This window comes from Sarcophilus harrisii, chromosome 2 (assembly GCF_902635505.1).
Source record: "Sarcophilus harrisii chromosome 2, mSarHar1.11, whole genome shotgun sequence".
Classification (NCBI taxonomy): Eukaryota; Metazoa; Chordata; class Mammalia; order Dasyuromorphia; family Dasyuridae; genus Sarcophilus; species Sarcophilus harrisii.
In genome coordinates, this window is record NC_045427.1 from 504,525,653 (window position 1) to 504,547,628 (window position 21,976).

The following is a 21,976-nucleotide window of genomic DNA, read 5'->3' on the forward strand; positions in this document are numbered from 1 at the left end:
GATTACTACAGAATACCTAGTTTAAAATGTCCAATAGGCAGTTGGAAATGTGTAGCTGGGATTCTAGGGCTGGATATATGGATCTGGGAAAGAGAGATTCTGAGGTCATTAAGTGAGAGATATAAAAAGAAGAGAACTCAGGAAAGAGCCTTATAGTACATCCACCTGATTTGGGGGACCTGATATGGATGATAAGCCAGCAAAAGAAGCTAAGAAGAAATGGCCAGACAAATGGGAGAAGAATCAAGAGAGAGCAATGTTCCCCCCAAAAAAAGAACCCCAAAGGGGAGTAAGAATCCCTCATGAATGGCCAACAGTCGTAGTCAAGGAAAATGAAGATTGGGGAAAAAAATCTATCAAATCTCTCCATTCAGAAATCACTGATAACTCTGGAGAGAACAGTTTCAATTGAATACTGAGGTTTTAAGCCATATTGTAAAGGGCTGAGAAGAGAGTGGGTGGACAGGAAGCGAAGGTGATAAGGATAAACAGCTTTTTCTAGGAGTTTGGCTGGCAGAAGCTGCTAGTTAAAGCAAAACACAGGAGATTCAGACATTCAAACATTTCAAAGAACAAAAAGAAAACCCACATATTTCCTCCATTACCAGCTCCATGCTTGTCTGCCCAGCTTTTGATGCCATTAGTCAAAGTAATCCCAGCTTATGTTAGAAGCTCTGAGTCCTGTTAATATAAAAGGAAATGTAAAGTTCAGTACATGCATGTATTTTGGAAATGTTACATGCATTATCCATCATATGTCTAAATCCATCACAATTTCTGTTGAAGGCATAGTTATCCTTCTTGCCATTTAGTTTCATAACCCAACATGATGTTTGACTCAAGTGAAGACTATTCCTTACTCCACACATCATAGTTGTCAAATCCTGTCTTTTTTTCACCTCCACATATCTTTTGCATTCATCCCTTTCTCTCTACTCAGACAGTTAGACAGGTTATCACTGAATACGAATCCAAATGATACTCTGTATAGTGCCATTTCTACTGCATCGCTTGGAGTGTTAATGTGCATTTTCTTACTTTAATTGCGATGGTAACAAAGATCTGTTAGCTAGAATGCTAGAAAATCATACTTTTATCATGTTTTAAAGCACTGTTATATGATATATTTACAGTTACTGGACTTGCCCCAGCTGACACTTACAAGAGACTTCAAAGAGTTTGGCCCAGGGAAGGAACCTGAGTCCCAAAGTGTATTGCTATGGGACTTGCTTCTCATTTGTAGAGATCAATTCTGGGGACCTGCATGAGGTTTTTTTTTTTTTTTTTTTTAGTGCTTTTCAGTTTGTATTTTATAGTCTCTTGGGCTGCTTCTGACTTTCAATTTGGAGAGATAATATGTATGATGCTGACTTCACTTCAAATTGCTCAAAGGAGAATAAGACTCCAGGAAGAAACTGACAGAAGCATTCTCCATCCTTTTCTTATCTCCAGCTTGCTACGCTAGAAGCTTTGAGGAATTTCTCTTTGGGTGAAATCTTGGATTCTTTCTCTTAGTTGATATATTATCTGTCTCCCAAAGGTAGAGCTCCTTCATCTTGTATTGTCTAGCATATGAATACTTAGTGTGATTTCTGTTTGGCAAATGATTTGGGTGGTTTTCTTTGTTTTTTAAAAAAGCTCAGTATCATGTCACTTTTTATTAGTTATCTTCAGGGATAACTTTTAATTGGAAATTAAAGAGTAATAAATAATGAAAACTCTGTAATATTGATTTTAATAAGAAAATCAAATGCTTTTCAGCATCCATTAAATTCTCTTCAAATAGCTTACTCCAACATGTCTTGTTCCTTGTGACTTCCCTGTCCTCTGATCTAACTTGTTTTATTTATTTATTTTTTACCCTAGACTTGGTAATAACATTAATTAGAAGAACATGGAGTTGTTTGCTCAGTGCAATGGAGAAAAGAGGCTCTACAGTAGGCCCTTCCTAGGTAAACAAGAATAAAATAAAGATAAGAATTCAGATTGCCTCCTAGATCTTCTTGAATGATATATATGCAGGTCACTCCTCCATACACAAATATCAGTCAGACCATTGGTACTCCTTCTTTCATAAGGATTTCTTATTCTTAAATGGCATATAGAGCCTCTTTTGAGGTACTTTCATTTTGAAAAATGTAACAAATCAAAAGTGAAATCTTATATATCCTCTTAAAAATCAAAATTGGAAATATTTGCCAAAGACAAAGATAATTCTTAGTGTCAGCCTCCCAAGCATATGTCCACCACTTCTGTCTCAATCCCCTTGAGCTTAATCTCCCCCCAAACCATACATATACACATACATACATAACATAAAAAAATCTCTTTTCAGATAGATAGCAATCAGATTGGTAAAAGTTGCCTTTGGAGATAAAATGCTGCTCTTTTATTTTATAGTATCTTCTTGTTTTATCTAGAAAATCTTTAGGGGAGAAGGTTGCTTTCTTCATTGACTTCCATGTGAATATTAGCATCCTGCTTCTTTACCACCCTCCCATCCTCATCCACCCTCCAAAACAAAGCTCATGGCTAATTTGTTGTGATTGTGTGGATGGGAAAACAAAAGGAGTCAAGAAAGGTCTAAATTTAAAGTGCTGGAAAATCCAACATTTTATTGACTACATTTTGGTGACTACATAAACGCTGAAACATTTTAACACTGAAAAGCATGATGGCATCATCACTTGCTTTTTTTTTTTTTTCTTTTTCTTTTTTTTTTCTTTTTTGCTTAGCAAACACAGCAGATGATATTGCACGGCATAAAGTGAGAACAGTAGCGAAGCTTAAAAAAAGGAAAGAAACCTTAATGCAGTACAGGAGATACCCATAAACAAACCAGAATAATGCCTAGTGCATTATACTTTTTGTCTCTACACACAAAAATACAGAAGAAGCATTGGAGAGAGAAAGAGAGAGACAGAAATAGAGAGAGAGAGAAAGAGAGAGAGAGATAGAGACACAGAGAGAGCGAGAGAGAGAAAGAATTGACAAAATATTAGCAATCAACTGTAATTGGGTACAATAATCACTTAGTCTGAAATGCAGATGCAACATATAAACTACTACTGCTTTCTAATTGACAAACAAAAAAGAGCAACATTTGTCTTTTATCAAAAATCTTCTAAGCCCCTCATGGTTTTTATTTTTATTTTTATTTTTTTCATTGCTAAGGAAGAACCCCCTCTTGCTCTTGGAAGATTTTCTACCTCTACTGATCTTTTTATTTTTTTTTTTAATTTTTTTTTTACCTGATGATTGTCTTAGGCACCCTCCTTATATAATTAAACCATCAAGCTAACTTGAACATGGAAACTGAGACACAATCAAACAATAGCTAAGGTCAAAGGTGTGTTGAGAATGGAAAAGTTCAAGAAAGAGGAAGGGAGATTCCCAGGGAACACAGACTAGTGAGCTGGTTTCAGAATGGACAACACCATCAGATATAGGAACACAACTATTGAAGCAAGTAAAAGACAATTTTTGAAAGTTTATTTTTTTTTAATACTGTTGTTTTGTTTCGAATGCAAAACTAAATGATCCCACAATGATGATGCAATAAATGCAGAACATACCACAAAAATTCAAAAGGCTAAAGGAGAAACAGAAAACATAATTCTTAAGGGATACAATTCTGTTCAGTGTTTCATTGCTGATGGTAAAAGACTAGTTAATAACTACTGCTTTTTTTTTTTCCTGGATTTTCTTTCTGTTATACATAAGTCACTGCACAGCATTACAGTATGTATTTAAAAGCAAATAATTAGTCAATGCTTACCAATGACAGACCATTGAATGATCCTGCATTTCAGAGCAGCTTTATTGCCCTATTTAAATACTTGACAAGTATAAAATGTACCTAAGAAAATGTAACATTTGTCCCAAAGCTTAAGCCCTCCCTTTCCTTTCCCACCCTAAACCCCCCATAGTATATCCCTGAAAATGAAAAGGTACACCTTCAACTTAACTATTGCGTCTGGAAAGAAAATATTTACATTGGTAATAAATCATATGGATTGATGACATTCATTTCAAACAGAAATTATCACTCAAGCAAAATAGTGAGCATCGTCTCCCCTGACAATGCCATTTCTCAGGTTTGTAGAATTCGTCACGTGTGTGTATGTATACATATATACATATTCACACACATATACATATATGTATATATACATATATATCCATACTGTGTGCATGTATGGACATATTGTGTGTATATATCTATATTTATTGGGCTGAAGTGACCCAAAATAGTGGCAAGGATCTGAAAAACATCAATGGGGCCCGATTTCAGTTTGTTGCTTCTAGTTTGGAAAAAGAAAACAGTGGGAGGTGAAGTATGGGGAGGGACAAACTTAATTTGGGGAAGCCATTATTCCTTCTCTCTAGGGCCTCTGAAACTATTCCAACTGGCAGATGGGGAGGTTGGGGTGGTGAGGAAGTTTCCAAGTAGGGGGAGAAGTGGAGAGGGGAGAGGATGTAGGGTAACAGGCTAGATAGGAAAGGCATAGAAAAAATTCCTTTTTACAAAATTAAATTTGTAGCTGGGACTGAGCTCATTCTCTGGGAGTCTCCTGTTTTCTCATAAGCGTTGCCTCAAAAATAGCATCAGCTCAGTCATCTGCCCTTAGCAGTGACTTTCTCTTTGGAGACCCTGAGCCATGACATTATACATATCTTTCTAGAAGTAGAAATGTTCCTTCCAGCCTTTGAAGCCCTTCAGAAGCTTGTTAAAACTCAGAAATATTTCCAAATTCAAGTTAGCTTGTTTCGAGAGTTTTTACAATTCTTTCCTTTCCCATACCCGTGCGAATGGTAAATTTTTTTAAAAAGTCAGCAAAGTATCTCACAAATGCCGGTGCTTTAAAACATCAAACAAGTTTTAAATTCTTTGGAACTGCAGGTCTTACCTGCAAAGTAATCTTTTCTTTAAAAAAGACGAATAAATAAAGAAAAAACACACGAATAATGCTTTTCTTCTTTCTAAGTGACAAAAAGGACGATCTTGAAACACTCATTTTGGCATGTACAAGTTTTTGAAGTGGGGGACAGGGAGGAAACCTGGCAGTGTTTACAACACACACTGAAGTGCCTGCTAAGACAAGGCTAAAGATAACACCCTGCAGTTAAGAGAAGCTCTCTACTTCAGCTCATCTTAGCATAAAGAACAAAAAAGATTGTAACATAAAGCTTTGGCCATTTCAAATCTACTATATACATTTTTAAAAAACTACAGTCATAAATTAAAGTAGTGATTAAATAAGCTTATACAAAATGTAATTAAATTAAAAAATCACAGCACATTATAGAGGGAAAAAATAGGAAAAACCCAGTGTCACAAAAAAGATAATTCTTTTTTTTTACCCTGTGAAAAAATCAACTACCAAACACAAAATGTCTTGAGTAACTATCAAAATGAAAGTCATTTTTTTTGTTCCTTTCTTGCATTTATACATAATCTTTAACCCACCTGGGGAACATTTCCAGAAATTAAAAGTCTTCCTTGAGCATCCTAGGGCAGTTCTGCCAACCAAAAAAGCAAAACCAAACCAAACCCAACCAACCCCAAACTGAAGGGAACAAATCTTCAGTGATACATACTACAAAATAAATAAGAATTATAAAGATTTTTTAAGTAATCTTAACAATTATCAAACTAGTAAGTTTTGCCTTATCACATAGACTCTCTATACAACATAACCCTAAAGCTTCATTACTATGAGGTATTTGGAGGAATTGGTAAAAGAGATGCACGGCCTGCCTGGTGGAGGGACTCAAACAGTGATGGGAAGGGAGAGAGGAGGAGCTTTGGTTCATCAGCAAGAAAGTGGAAAAAAAAAGTTTTCCTTTGGTATCAAAGAAAGTTTCATTGCATGGTTGCACGGAAAAAGCACCACGGTGAATAATTATTCCTTTTTTTTTTTTTTCCATTAGTGGCCTTTCTAAGAGGCTGAGGTATTCAAAGAGTATAAGGTGAGAGAGGTCAACAGCGGTTTAACACTTTGGTTTAAGCAAGGCACTCGTCCTATGAGTTTACAAAGTTTGCAACATGTTTGCCTAAAGATTTATTAAGTAGTATTAGCAGTAGTAAGAGTAGTATTTCCTAATGTCATTATTATTATTATTATTACCATTATTATTATTATCAATAATGAAGACAAGTTTATACACTGAGTGAAGATTGAGAAAGGGGAAAAGAGGTGAGGGAAGGGAAAGGGGCTGAGTCCCCTTTGCAGACCAAGGCCGTGCATGAAAAAATCTTTGGTATTCTTTGGTATCATCAATGTGATTAAAATCACCAATGGAAATCGAGTGAGGTAGCGTCTTTGGTTCACACTATAAATAGTAGATTTTTTACACATTTATTTTTTACATTTGTGGAAGTAGCTATTTCTTACCTTTTGCTTCTTTGTCCTTCATATTTAGGAAATAGTTACCAGATGTATTATAAAGCTAACCACACCACAATAATAACCCAGAAGGCCCAACAAGTCTCAAAATAGCCTCCGGCCTTTGAATGCACCCTAAACTTGGCTTGATAGAAAAGGGAGAAGTGCTTTCTCTTTGTTTGCTAAATGCATAGTTTTCATCCTTTATGTACAAAGGGAGGACCTTTCTGGAGGAGAATGCCTTTATAATTCATGTGAGAAGTGTCCTAGAACTCTTTGGTATAACAGTTTGCATTTAACCTGTGAAGACAGGCTATTCACCTGGGATAACATTGGGAGTAGGAAGAGTCCCAAAGTAACACAGTGCTTTTCTTTTTGTTCTGGCAAAGGAATTACGGTACTCTTGCTTGGGTGCAGTGAATGACATGGGTCAGTTAGAATTTCTGGATTCCACCACACCCTTTCTTTGGTCTTTAGGGTCTATTCCAGCTGCATTCTGAGATTGAATCCCTGACATCCAGAATTATTTTACCTGAACTCTGATTAAAGCTTTACCTCCTATTCTTTGGTACCAGCTTCCTTCCCCATAGCATCATTCCTCCCACCCTCATGCTTGGCCCCTTTCAGGAAATATTTCCTCTGGTAATAGGACCTGGATGATGGATGGATGAAACCAGACTAACTTCAATTCCACCAAAAAAAAGGAAATAATAAAGATTACTTAGAGTACAGGTTTGGAATTAACAATAAAAAAAATTAAGATTTGTTCTTTAGTCGAATTTAACCTAGAAAAAGAAATGATAGGAACTTGAATAAACTAATGGCTTATTTTCTTTGATCAATGTATTAGGTTAATAACCTGAGACATAAAATAATGCTACAACTAAGCAGAAATGGTGACATTCCTTTTTCAATGAGATATTTAGAAGGTGAGTAAGGAAAATGAAGCCTGTGACAACTAGGTGATTAGCATATTGCTTGTGAAAATGTGGGGCTTGTTGATTGTGACTTCTAAAAATTAAAGGTCTTAAGTATGCATAACAGGTAAGTAAAAAATTATTTTTCAGGCTGTAGTTTGTGCATTTATTTATGTGAAAATATATCTCTAGGTCCTGAAATTGCATACTGGGTGCAAATTCAATGCTGGTATGAAAATTCTCTTTGGTTTCAGCAAATAGGTTAATTGATTATTTTTCAAAAGACATTATGAGAGGAAGTACTTTAAAAAAGTGGCGACATACTTGGGGGTTGTGTCTACAACTGTTTGAAATGTTTAAAATATTTAAAAATGCATTCAAATTGGTCATTTGGGATTCATGCAACAACAATAATAATAACAACAATAACAAAAATAAGCCTGGTTGCTTGAAGTCAACCAGTTTTTGATGGGCTTAAAAAAATTACTGGAATCAAGTAAAATCATCTATGTGTGTGCAGATATAGCTTGAAATTCCCTGAATTTTATATTCTTATGTTTGAAATGAATAAGGCTTCCCCCTCCCAACATGATAAATAAGTTATATTTCAGGTTTTCTTTTCCTTCTGGAGAGAGCAAACATCAATCGGTTTTTTCCTTTGATTCATGAGGAATTGACAATATTGAATTTCTAGGAAACTTGAAAGTATGTAATTTTAGAAATTTGTTTATATAACTGGACTGTAATTGTGCCTTTTTAAAAAAAAAAGAAATCTGGAATTTGGGGTAAAATGGAAAATCCTAAAATAAAAAAACCTTTTTTCCCATTCAACATAGATCTCAGGAGGAGGCTCAGAATTGATATAATATGGTTGAGTTTTACTTTTTTTAGACTTTTGTCAGATAATTAGAAAAGATTCTCAAATTTGGTCCTAAGGAGGTAGGTAGTATGTTGAAATTGTTTAATTTCTTTATTGTTAGCATTTTTATGAGATTTGAATTAGTTACTTGTTATTGGGACATTCCTTAGTTTTATAATTTCAAGCAGAAAAGTTAATTAAGGATAGCCAGTTTTTAGCCTAATGATAAAAATGGTATCTCCAATTGTAGTTTGAACTGAGGGAATTTTCTACCTGAATCTCCATAGTTCTATAAGGGAGAGAAAATGATTCACTAATGTACCATCATTATCTGATTTTGTTGTCTCTTCTATTATTCTAGTGATCTTAAAAAAACAAAACAAAACAAAACAAAACCCCAAACTCATGATCATATATTGCCCTTGTCTCTGTGACTTGAACAAAATGGAAAATTTTTGTCTATGTCTTTAGAAGGTCAGGTCTAGTGCTCTTTTGATTTGCCCCCTTTTAACTAAAGTGGAATCTATAGCATGCAATATCCAGCTTGATGTAGTAGCAAGAAAGAATGTAATATACCATGGAGGTTGTGCTTAGTGATGCAAAGACTGTAGAACTGCAGAATCGAAATTCTACTCTTCTTTTTGGCCTTTTTCTATGTACTATCAACAATCCTCCCAATTCAAGATTGAATCATTGTTTCTTGACACCCAAATTTCACCAAGGATTAAGCTGACTATGTAATCACTTTGATTCACTTATCTAAGTGGTTAACAATACTGGGTAGATTATTTTTAGTCAATGTTTTCCATGATAGATCTTTCTTGAGTGCCTCCATTTTTTTACTCAATTTCTTTAGTCTTTTTTGGTTGTTAGTTTTTAAAGATATTTTGGCATCTAATGATCCAAAATATTAGGTCAAATTCCCAGAATTTGCAGTCTCTAATTTGAGGAAGTGGGTACCTACTAAAAAAATTTTTTTTTCTGATGCCACTTTTACAATTTCATGGTGTTAAAAGTAGATTCAGAGTGACCTCTACGGAAATACTTTGGAAGGAACAAAATTATATTTTTCTCAATTCAGTGTCTAGGCTTCCATTCAAGTGATGGTTATAGAACTTGAATGGGCATGTGTCAACTGAATGAAGGATACACACATGGCATCAACCTTTGTGATGGGATATTAGTTGCTTCCTTGAAGCTACATTCTTTCTTGCCAGTTAAGAAAACTAATGTTTCAAATGCTTCAAGAATCCTAAATAACAGTCATGATTATATGTGTACTGTATTATACAGTTAGGTCAGTTCATACGTATAACTTTACATAGTATTTTGTGTAAAAATAGCTTTGGAATATTAAAATCATTGCAATAAAATACCTGCACTATAATATTAAATGTGTTCTTTGGTACCTAGGTGAATTTTTTTTTAATGGATGGAATCTTGTTTCATTTTTTAAAAAATATCTGAACATTCCTTAACAAACAAAGAGAATGCACTAGTTTAGGAGTCATTCAAATTTTCATTGCTGGGTTTGAATCTGCATTTAGGTTATAGGCCTGGCAGGTTCAAACAATAGAAGAGCGAAATCCCACTTCTGTTCAAATGAACTCAGACAACTCCACACCATGTTGGCTGTGCTCCACGGCACAACCTTTCCTGAAGACCAGCCCTGCCTAAGTCCCTAACCATTGGTGGTGGGTGTGTGTGTGGGGGTGTGTGCACGCACAGTACTGAGACACCATACACCTTCACGGTGTGCTAGAAGAGATGAAGGAGTCAGATCTGAAAAGATGTCCATTCAATGGCTAAAAATCACTATGCTTCAAACCATGAAAGAGCTAAGCACAGCGAGAATGATCATGGATGGACGGTGTAAGACCTAGCAGTTCTCTTGCTCATGACTTCCTCTGCCAAGTCGTCACCCTGCTGAAGTGTATGTCTCAGAACAAAGTCAGGATGCAGGTGAGTTCAGTCTTTGGTTTCTTTGGACTATAAATAACTTTTTTTTTTCAAATAATTCTAAGTATAAACCTGCTATCTTGAAGTCCTGGTCTTTTTTTTTTTTTTAATTTTTCTTAAATTTTTATTTAAAGCTTTTCCACCGAGGTTTTAGTTTGTGGTTATTTCTTCATGCTTTGGTACAAGTGCTTGATGAAGAAGATGAATTGCTTGAATTGGTGCTGCCCTCGTCTTGCCACTTATCCAGACTCCTCCTCCTTGCATTCATGAAAAAGTTGCTGACGGTGCTCAGCTCCAACCCGAGCTGCTGGGAAATGGTGATTTGCAATTCTTTGGACGGACGCTTATTTTCTTTGAATATTGCATGTAGAGTTCTACGCTGGACATCTGTGAAGACCAACCTAGGCTTTTTGGGTGTGTTCCCTCTGTCCTTCCCATGTTCTTGCTCTTTCCTTTTGCATGCTGCAATAAAACACATAGTCATGTTAGAATGTTGCCTGGAAAAATATGGAGGCCATAAAGATGGGCTAATGAAATTGTCTAATTAGATGCATCTAATGCAAGAATTTTACATTTTTGCTTTGAAATAATTTTTTTTCTTATTTCTACTTTCTTTGCCTTATGGATAAAGTGAATCAAATGATTCAGTTTGCTCCTTCTTGGTTTTCTTAAATTGTGGTCCTTTTAGTGTTAATTAATTTCTTTTTTTTTATTATAGCTTTTTATTTATAAGATATATGCATAGGTAATTTTTCAGCATTGACAATTGCAAAACCTTTTGTTCCAACTTTTCCCCTCCTTCCCCCCACCCCTTCCCCCAGATGGTAGGTTGACCAATACATGTTAAATATGCTGAAGTATAAGTTAAATACAATATATGCATACATGTCCATACAGTTATTTTGCTGTATAAAAAGAGTCGGACTTTGAAATAGTGTACAATTAACCTGTGAAGGAAATAAGAAATTCAGGCAGACAAAAATAGAGGGATTGGGAATTCTATGTAGTAGTTCATAGTTATCTCCCAGAGTTCTTTCCCTGGGTGTAGCTGGTTCAGTTCATTACTGCTCTATTGGAACTGATTTGGTTCATCTCATTGTTGAAGAGGACCACGTCCATCAGAATTGATCATCATATAGTATTATTGTTGAAGTATATAATGATCTCGGTCCTGTTTATTTCACTCAACACCAGTTCATGTAAGTCTCTCCAGGTCTTTCTGTAATAATCCTGCTGGTCATTATTGTTCTTTGAATAATAATATTCCATAATATTAGTAAACCACAATTTTGTTAATTAATTTCTATTTACTGATGCAGAGATCTGAGCTAAGAGTAGTTGGATTGGGAGAGAGGAAAAGAGAAGAAATAGCTTAGACCCTTGAAAAGTTTACAGTATAACTGGGTTAGATGAATAGAAATTGGGTATTTGAGTTAAAAAATAAAAATTAAAAAATCTGGCCACCCAATCCCAATTTATTTTCTTTCTAATATTTTTGTTATTTCATAGTTTAAAAGAAAACACTGTGTTGAGTTTCAATTGAATAAATCTAACAATGGAATTAACTAACACAGGACCAGGAAGACAGTTTCTTAAAGTGATTAGCATATTATCAATCTCTCCCTTTTCTTTCACAGCCCTATGCTGCTCTCAAACTGTCCAGGGTTTATCAGGGTTTGCAGTAATAGGTTTATACCCTAAGATGATTAATGATAGCAAGAAAAGAAGATAAGGTATAAAAGATAGAAGAAAAGAAGATAAGGTATAAATATATTCATAGTAGCATTATTTGTAATAACAAAACCTAGAACTTAATATCCAATGATCGGGGAAATGACTGAACAGACTATAGAATATTAAAGTAATGGAATAAATATGGCTATACTTTAAAGAATGGTGGATCCAAAGAACTCATTGAAGTGTAACACTTAAAACAAGGAAAAGCTTAAATAAAGTCATATAGAGTGAAGAAAGCACACTCAACAGAGAACAACATACACAATCTATGGCAATATAAAGCCTATTAAAGGCTTTTATTATTAAAAGCAATATAAAGGCTATTAAATGCAGTCTAACTACAACTAGCAATGTTAGTAACACGTTATCAAAATTAAAAGTGTTCATCCTCCTTTTCTGTTAGCGATCAGTATATTACAATAGTGCAAAGTGACATGTACTCTCAGACACATTCTTGTTTAATTGTTTCTGTGCAATGCACTTACAAGGGGTGATGGTAGTGATGGTGGGAGAAGTTGAGCAAAAGAAACCTAGGAGAAGTAGAATAAAAAAAGAAAAGGAGAAGGAGGAAAGAGAAGGACTTAGCTGGAGAAGAAGGCAGTAAGACAAAAGGAAGATCAATGTGACTGTTAAGGTTCCAAAATGATGAGAAGATATGGAACAGGTGAGGCAAGTTGTTCAAGGGAGTTGAGAATATAAGCAATGAGTAACAGGGACAAAGGATAGAGAATTTTTCAACCATAAAGGATGTAGTTCAAGGAGACCAGTGATCAAGGTGACAAGGTCACAAAGCAAAGTTTGCTGAGACCTCACTTAGAGTGTTGCATGTTTGTTTTACCACTTCCAGGTTATCAATGAGAAGGAATTATTCCTTAAAAAAGAACAACAAAACAAAACAATAGGATAAGTATTCTTCTGTGAAAACAAGGGAGGAAAATGAATGAAAGAGGCAGAAGGAAATTTTGATCTATGTTAGGAGATTAGAGAGTAATGAAATATGAAACAGAGGAGACAAATATAACTGGAGGGTAGGGGAAGGATGAGAAAAACTAGCTAATAAGAGTTATTATAAGTAGATTTTCTATAAGTAGAAAACAATAAATAAACAAATAATATAAATAGTAAACAAATTAAACCAACTGATATTTAGATTAGCTAAGTAAATACATAATTGATAGTTGGAAAAGTATACAACCCTTATATCGTCCAAAAGACATGGCTAAGAAAAATCATAAATATTCATTTTCCATCTAGAAGGGACAGAAGGATGGATGGTTTTGATAGGAAAAGCCAGCAATTGATAGTGTTAAATTCTCTTTCAGCTTATACTATGTTCTAAAGGTAGTTAGAGGCAGAGAAGTTAGAATGGCAAAAGCTAAGAACTGAGACTTAAATTAATCAATGAAAGAAAAAATTCCTTGTAATGGCATTTGAAGCCCTCCATAATATGTCTGCAACTGATGTTTCTAACTTTATTTTTTATTGCTTCTCTTCTTGTAGTCCTATACTTTATCCAAACTGGATTATTCACGTTTACCAAGGAAATACATTCTGAAACTTTGTTCACACTATTTCTTATACATTTTTGTCTATCCTTCAAGGTCTCTTTAATGAAGTCTTAAACGATCTCTACCACCTCTCATTTCTTTACTATGAAGTGATCTCTTCTTCCTTTAAAATCCAACATCACTTTGTTTGTATCATTCATAAGTCTTATCACATGTTCTATTCAGTATTATATTTATTTGTATGTATTTCTTACCTGTGCTGCTAGACTATAAACTTCTTAAATATAGGAAATATTTTTTATTTATTTTTCTCTTTCCTTTAATATCTAGCACATAATAGGTGTCCAATAATGCTTGTCAAAAATAAATGAATGGGAACCACTGATAATTTAAGATAATATGAGGTAGTACCTTATACTCAGACAAGTTGATATTGGGTTCCCTGATCAAAAAGGGTTGGAGGAACCAATTAATTTATTCAGAGGGAATTGTTCTCCATATTTTCTCTTATATTTTCCCCTAGCATGGGGAATTTTGATAGGTAAGTTGCTATTCTGCAAAACATTATTGCTGATAGGAGGAGGGAGGGAAAGTCCCCTTTTCCTCTCATTCCACTGAATTCTGAAAGTGGCACAAGAGAAATGACTACTTCTGCAGCTGGCACTCAAATGCCAGGGAGGACTGGCTTGTCTTAGAGTGTCTCAGATTTGCTTTTTAAATACTATAAGTGATATTCTCCTTCTTCCAGCCTTTCTGCTTTTTTTTTTTTTTTTTTTTTTAGGAGTTTTTTAACCAGGAATTCCCTACATCAGAGATATTACAGTTCTACTCTTTCCCTCTCATTTACTTTCTAAATATGAAAATCCAACTTCTATGTCAGGACCTTAGTTCTAAAACTGACTCTGACATGAAATAGTTATATCATTAGGCAAATAACTTTACCTCTCTGGGCCTCTGTTTACATATTTGTGAAATGAGATAATAATATTCCATTATTCTTTTTATAATTTAGCAAGTTATCACTTTTCATATAACTTTTCTTTTTCCTTTCCTCCTTTCTTCTTTCCTTCCCCTTTCCTTCCCTCCCTTTTTCTTTCCTCTTTTCTTTCTCCCTTTCTTTCTCCCTTCCTCACTTCTCTGTTTCCCTCCTTTCCTTTCTTCCTTTCTCCTCTCCTTCTTTTCTTCCTTTCCTGCATCTCTTTTCCCCTCTCTTCCTTCCCTTCCTTTCCCTTACTTCTTTTCTAAACTTATTGTAAGTTATGTTATTTCAAGCTATGTGGTTGGGACAATCCAATTTAGCCTCTAGAGAGATAAATTTGATGCTGTCATTGGCATAACAGAGCCATCTTATCTTTTAAGGCCTGGGGGAATTTACCAATATATCAAGCAATCTGTTTCAATGTAATTCATAATTCCTTGAGATTTTAATTCTTGTAGCCTCCCCTCATTGCCACAAATTTGTTTTTATTTGAAGGAAGATCAAATAAAAAGGCTGCAAACCTGGGATTATGTGTCTTTCAGTTTGGGACAATTTTGTAGTTGAGAGTATGATACCTTTTTGTTTTTCTCTATTTCAGTTTTCTTCCCTATCTATCCCTTTAAAAGGCTTTCTGATTGAAATCTAATGCAAATTTGGCTGGTTATAACAGGTTTCTGGGTTATAGCACTGAGACTGTTAATTCCATTTTAGTTAATTCCAATTCAACAGTATAGAGTTTTTCTCAGCTCTAGATATGCATGCTAAAATGTCACTATCTCATTCTCCATTGTTGTAATAACCCAAGGGCTATGAAAAAAAAAAGCTTCTATGAGCATCTGGCTATGGATAATACCATACTTCCAAATTTTGGACCACTTACTTTCAGGAACTTAATATATTTACTTCTTCTAATCTTCTATTAAAGCCTAGGATAGAATGTTTCAAGTGCTTCTTTATCCCATGTTATGGGTATTTGCCTTAATAGATTTAATTGTCAGAATGGATATTAATTATCCTATATTGAAGCTTTTAGAACAACTTCAAAATATCTGGAGCTAAAATTTGCTTTAATGCTCTTTATTATATTGAACATTTTGTGAAATTGGGGACAGCACATAAAGATACTGTGTGGAGATAGCAGATTTTACACTTGGGATCTCTTGAACTGTACTTTTGGTTAATCACTTCTGTGCTAGTGACAACTCAGTTTCTTCAATTTTACAAAGAAACACAATTCACCTCAATTTTTGTCTTGGGGAACTTGTGAAGACAAGAAAATCAAGAGAAAAGTGTAATGATCCAAACATAATACACCATGTCTACTTGCATTTTTTCCTCTCCTCTTATATTCTCATTCCCAAATTGAGTATACATGAGGCAGGGGTGAGTTCATGAGAATTATAGAATATCAAATATGTGGGTAGTCCTGCAGTTCATCAATCTTCATTAATCTTTTAGATTCTCATTTCTTTTTCTTAAAAATAGTGATCCAAGTGGTAAAGCAAATAGACTAAAAATTCATTGGAATTCAGATATTTTAATGCTGCCTCTTTTGTTTGAATAGTTTTGCTATGGTGTAAATGAAACAAAAACACACACACACACACACACACACACAAAGATCAGAAGGAAGTTCAGAAGGGAGCATAGATAAACAAGGGGGTATTGGTGTTTCATGTTAAGTTTAAAGTTTAAAGAAAACAAGCTGGATGTAATGAATATTCATGGATTCATATACAATCCCTTTTCTGTTATTCCTAGCATATGGAAAGTTTGCATAAAGGAGTGGGATTCTTTGTCACCTCCTCTCCACTCCTGTTCAGTTGATACGAGTTAAAGAATTTTAAGACATATGAGGTTTTAATTTGCTAAAAAGGTGTATTATATTGCCATTCCTTTATGAGGTTCAAATAATACCTAGCTGATTGAGTCAAGAAGGGAATGGGATGGGCTGAGCAAACAAATTAATCATGTCCCTGGAGATTTTAAGCCTTGGACAAACTTCAGCAATAGGGAAGATTGCAAGGCCCTTGTTGGTAGTGGAATATAGACTGAATTGCTGCCTACTCTCTCCTCTCCCCTTCAAATAACATGTTGTTTTGAAAAAGAGCTTTTGTAGGAGTCACTACATCCATCAGGGAATAAAGGAAAATATTCTAGCAGACATACATAGTGAGTCAGTCACATACACAGAAGAAATCAGCTTCAAGAAGTGTGACTCCTGGAGTTAGAAATTGCTTTGCCACATCTTTTTGTCTGACTCATGACAATTGTACTATAAGCTTGAGCCTACTCTTCTCTAGTAGGCTGTGTGTATTAGTGGGAGAGTGTGTACCAGGTTTATACAAGGAATGTGGGAGAATGTGTGCCAGGTTTATAGGAGGAATGTTGTATAATTGCTGTTCTTGCTATGCCAAACACTTAAATGCTTTTGTTGAGAACTAGTTGAATCTTTGGTTGTTTAGTTGTCAATGCTTTATATTAGTTATGCTTTCCTTAGACATTCAATTATTTCAGTCATATCCAACTATTTGTGACCCCATTTAGGGTTTCTTGGCAAAGGTACTGGAGTAGTTTTCTATTTCTTTCTCCAGCTCATTTTATAGATGAGGAAATTGAGGCAAACGAGGGTTAAGTGACTTGCCCAGGGTTGCATAGCTAATAAATGTCTAAGGCTGGATTTGAACTTAAGTCCTCATGGCTCCAGGGCCACCACTCTATGTATTGTGCCACCAAACTTTTATTCATTGATTTTACTGACCTGTTAATAGAAGCATACCAATGGGGACTCATGAGTTAGTGTGGTAGGAGTGTAGACAAAATGTTATTCTTAGAGTCCTAGATGGCATCTCTTCTCTGTAGACTCAGCCTTAGAGTTTGAGGCAAGTTTATTAGTGTTTGTTAAATTCATAATTAAAAAGTAGAAATCAAGTAAAAAAAAGAAAAGTGAGAGGCTCCTCTTACAAATTTCTTTTAAATGCTTCCTTTTGCTTTTCATTGTTCTCTCTTTCTGATCTTTTCCTTTCTCTTCTCTTTTCATCTTTGTCCCAACCAATTCATACATAAACAGACCGATAATTCATTCTTATTCACTGCAATTAATAATTTCAAAAACATTTGTTTTATAACTATTATTAAAGAAAAATCATAGATCTTAGAAATGTTACAAATTCACAATATAAATTTAGGAATAGGTTTTTTGCCACATATGCTAAAGGCTTCTGACAGTAGTAAAAGTAAAAGCTTGAAAGAGAGAAAAGGCAGGGGTATGGAGAAGGGACTTAAGGAATTAAAGTAGCTAATCTTTGGGATTGATGGCTTCCCTGGGATACTAAGGAAGAACTGATTGATTGATTTATGCAAGAAACTGCTTACCTACCCTCTGATGACCGAGTGAGATCCAACAGGATCAGGAAATCTAATGGAAAGGACCAGATCTTAGAGTCATAAGATCTTAGGATCTTGGCTCTAGAGCTACCATCTAACACGATAGAACCGGGAAGGGGAAGCAGACATTTTAAGAAGAAATTCTGGTACTTGCTCACAATTGTATAACATTTTAAAGTTTACAAATCACTTTTCTCATATGATTCTATGAGGTATGTAACACTTCTTACATCTTTCTTTCTTTCTTTCTTTCTTTCTTTCTTTCTCTCTCTATCCTTCCATCTATCATCTGTTTATCTATATATCTATCCATCTAGCTATCATGAGGTAGTTGAGGTTAAATGACTTGCACAGGATTATACAGCTAAAAATGTCTGAGGTTGAATTTTGAACTTTCTGACTCCAAGTCTGGCACTCTATCCATTGCACCACCTAGTGGCTCTACTTGGATTAACTATTACCTATAAAATAGATGAATAAAAAAAGGTAGTGGTGGTAGAACAAAGCACCTACAAATTTTAATAGGGAGAAAGAAACTTAAGGAAAACCACAGAATATTGAGAATTTCCTGAGGAAAGCAAGCCTGTTAGGTTCTAAAAGAGGATGGGGAGAAGGAGAGGGAGATGGCCAGCAGATTCTTGAGCACTTAGAGGCAAATGTTGAAATTAGATTTGGGATCAAAGACTCCAGATCAATGATTCTTAAGCCAATAAACCAGAAATTTAAATATCACTTTTCAATAGCTTTGCAAATTTTGTCCCTCTCCCTCCTAATTTCTTCTACTTTACCTCCTTCTTACTCTCATATACTGGCATGTGACAGATCTGAGGCAACTCAAAAACAGAAAGTCCCTGATTTTTTCGTGCTGGTAAACTTTCAGTTGCCACCATGAAAGGGCTCTGGGAGTTGTCTGCATATCCTAAGAACACACTTTCCTTTTTGTTTCACTCCACTAATATTTCTCCCTAGTAGTTTTGGCACAAAATAAGTGAGATCATAGAATCAAATTATTTCATAGATTTAGAATTGGAAGGGATCTCAGAGAGAATATATATCCCAATTCTCCCAATTTTCAGATAAAGAAACTATGACTTTATAGAAATGACCTGCTTAAGGTAACATAGGCAGTAAGCATCAGAGGTAATATTTAAACCCAACTCTTCTGACACCAAATGTAATGAATATTTTTTCTACTATGCAAAAGCTAACTTACTATATAATGAGATGAAATTTTGGGTGTATGACTCTAAGCAAATCACTGAACCCTGTTTACTTCAATTTCCTCATCTATAAAATGATCTGGAGAAGGAAATGGCAAATCACTCTAGTATCTCTGCCAAAACAAAGCCAAATAAAGTCACAAAGAATTGGACATAAATGAAAACAATTAAACAACAAAATTCAAAGGAGATAATATAAGTAAAAAGTTTGCAAATTTAAAAATAGATAATTATCATAACTATTGCTGCTACTACTACTAAAAATTGAATTAACTACGTTATGTTAAGATATTAATGGTTCTACTTTTAACAACAGCTTTATGGAATAATGGCACTTTCACCTAAAACTGTTTAATGCTGGGTTAAGTTCTATATTGTGGCAGAAGAATTTTTTTGGGTACCAAATCTCACCATTTGGCTTCTTATATATTCTACCTATATGTAAGAGTAGTCTTAGTCCAGAGAAAGAGAAATTTAATAGGCTCCAGTAAGTCCTAGCTCACTTCACCAGTAATGGAAATGCAAACCTCAACAAATGCTCTTGTCTTTTGATGACTTTGCTTAGTGGCAGTTAGCATAGTTCAGTGCCAGGGAGACTTGGCAATGACAGCATTGAACCTCCATCTCAAATGTGGATGGGAGACAGATAAAGAGTAAGGGACAAAGAAAAACCTGGTAGAACTGAAGGTTCTCTAATTCACTTTCTTCTTCCCCCCAAACTGGACAGTGACAGTTTTATTATGTAATCTTGGCAAAGATAAAGTAAGTTTTGTTGGTTTATATTTATAAGCCCTCTGAAGGGCCTCTGCTGGCAGCTATAATTTCTGTTTCAAAGTAAAAAACAATCGTGTGCTGTGAAAGTGGGGAAGTAGGGATTGTCCCTCACAGGGGGGACAAGCCAATTTATTAAGGTCTGTGGGAACCAGTGGGAGAGCCTGGAGTAATGAACCAGTGAAATTGTGACAACTTCAACACTGTATTTTACTTACACAAAGAAAATATTTCTTCTCAAAATGAAGAAAGGGTGGGAAATGATTAAAGATTAAAAGCATAAAGGTAAATATGGTAGCTCTCTTATTAGCTCTGTTTGACAAATGAGTAATTTAAGGTCAAAGATTAAGCCACCAAATTCTTTAAAAATATCATAAAATTTCAGAGTTGAGTAGGACTTTAAGGGTCACTCCCTTGAATTTATACTTGGGAAGGGAAATCCTTTCTGCTCCTTGCTGATTAAATAATTTTAGACCCAAGGAAAGGTGGGCCACTATTTTTTGAATTAGTTCATCCCAGTTTTGGATGGCTGTATTTGTTGGAAAAATTTCCCCTAAAGATTACTTCAATCTGACTCTGAAACTTTTCTTATTATTCATAGTTTTGACCTCTTTGGGCAAAGAGAACAAATCTAATTCCTTTTAAAATACTTGAAAACAAGTGTAACGTGCTCCTTAAACCTCTCCTTTGGGTATTAAATATTGCCTGAGCATTGTATATCAAGGACTTTTACCTTCTCTATAACTTTCCTTTGGATACTCAGTAACTTATCACTATCCTTCCTGAAATATGTTGCTAGAAATTTGATACAATATTGCAAATAATGACTGCTTTGCTTCTTTGAGTGTGAATTTAATTAGTTGTAAAATGAAGGGATTAGAGGAAATGGCTTCTTCCAGCTATAGACCTACAACCCTGTAACTCTACTGGGACTAGTTGGCTATTCTGGAGTCCACTTTATTGTACTAATATTTAGTATGTATCTCTCCATACTTTCTTCACAAAGAGCAAGAGAGGATTCCTCATATGCTTTGTTGAACCCAGGTGTCTGTTAACCATCTAGTTTCCTGATTTGATGACACTATTAAAAAAAAAGAAAACAAGGTTAATCTGGCATGATCTATTTTCTTTTTTTTTTTGTTTTGTTACTAAATTGTTATATAGTTTTAATTTCTTTTTTTTTTAATAGCCTTTTATTTACAGGATATATACATGGGTAACTTTACAGCATTAACAATTGCCAAACCTCTTGTTCCAATTTTTCACCTCTTACCCCCCCCCCCCTAAATGGCAGGATGACCAGTAGATGTTAAATATATTAAAATATAACTTAGATACATAATAAGTATACATGACCAAAACATTATTTTGCTGTACAAAAAGAATCAGACTCTGAATTATTGTACAATTAGCTTGTGAAGGAAATCAAAAATGCAGGTGTGCATAAATATAGGGATTGGGAATTCAATGTAATGGTTTTTAGTGGCATGATCTATTTTCAATGAAGTCATATTGACTCTATGATCATTTTTTTTAGATATTTACATAATATCTAGAAAGCTTGAAAAATTTTCCAGGAATCAGAATTAAGCTCATTGATCTACTGTTTTAGACTCCTTTCTTTTAAAAATTGTAACATTTGCTTTTCTCCAATATTGGGGTATCTTTATTAATCTTTACAGTTTTTCAAAGATCATTGACAGAGGTTTAGTTGTTGACTATGGCAGAGTTATGACCTTTTTCAGTGCTCTATGATTTAGTTCATCTGGGTCTGATATTCTGAAGTCAGAAAGGCAGTAAAGTGCTTAAAATGAAATCCTTATATACTTGGAATACCAATTCCCTATTAGCTTTTTTTGTTCTACACAAAAAACCTCTTCAGAGCAGATAAAAAAGAAGCCAAAGAACTGTTGGCCAACTCTGTCTTTTCTCCATCATTAGATAACATCATATCTTATCCTTCTTTGATTCTTTTATTTTTCCCAACATGGCTTTAAAAAATCCTCTTATTCTTAGTCTGCCTCTTGTGCTTTGTTATAAGATGATCAAGGAATGGGACCCATCTGAGAGTGAGTCAATACAATATTTGTCTGGATGAAGAAATGTATAGGAGGACATTAGGAAGAACTGGTATGATTAATATCTTTATCTTTGCAAATAGTAAATGGTGATTAGCTTATGCCATGGGTCTATTTGTTAAATATATTGATGAGCTAAGAGTCAGATTTATGGTCAATTTCATCAAATACT

The 21,976-nt window shown here is 34.7% G+C and overlaps 1 protein-coding gene across 1 annotated transcript in view; it reads right to left on the reverse strand.

Annotated features, from left to right (window-relative positions):
- Positions 1 to 10,187: 10,187 nt before the first annotated feature.
- ONECUT1 (one cut homeobox 1) overlaps positions 10,188 to 21,976 on the reverse strand; it is a 38,888-nt gene continuing 27,099 nt past the window's right edge. Inside the window, exon 2 of the mRNA XM_031955229.1 lies at positions 10,188 to 10,586. Coding sequence (XP_031811089.1) covers positions 10,294 to 10,586 — 293 coding nt within the window. The 3' untranslated portion in view covers positions 10,188 to 10,293. The remainder of the gene's footprint in view (positions 10,587 to 21,976) is intronic.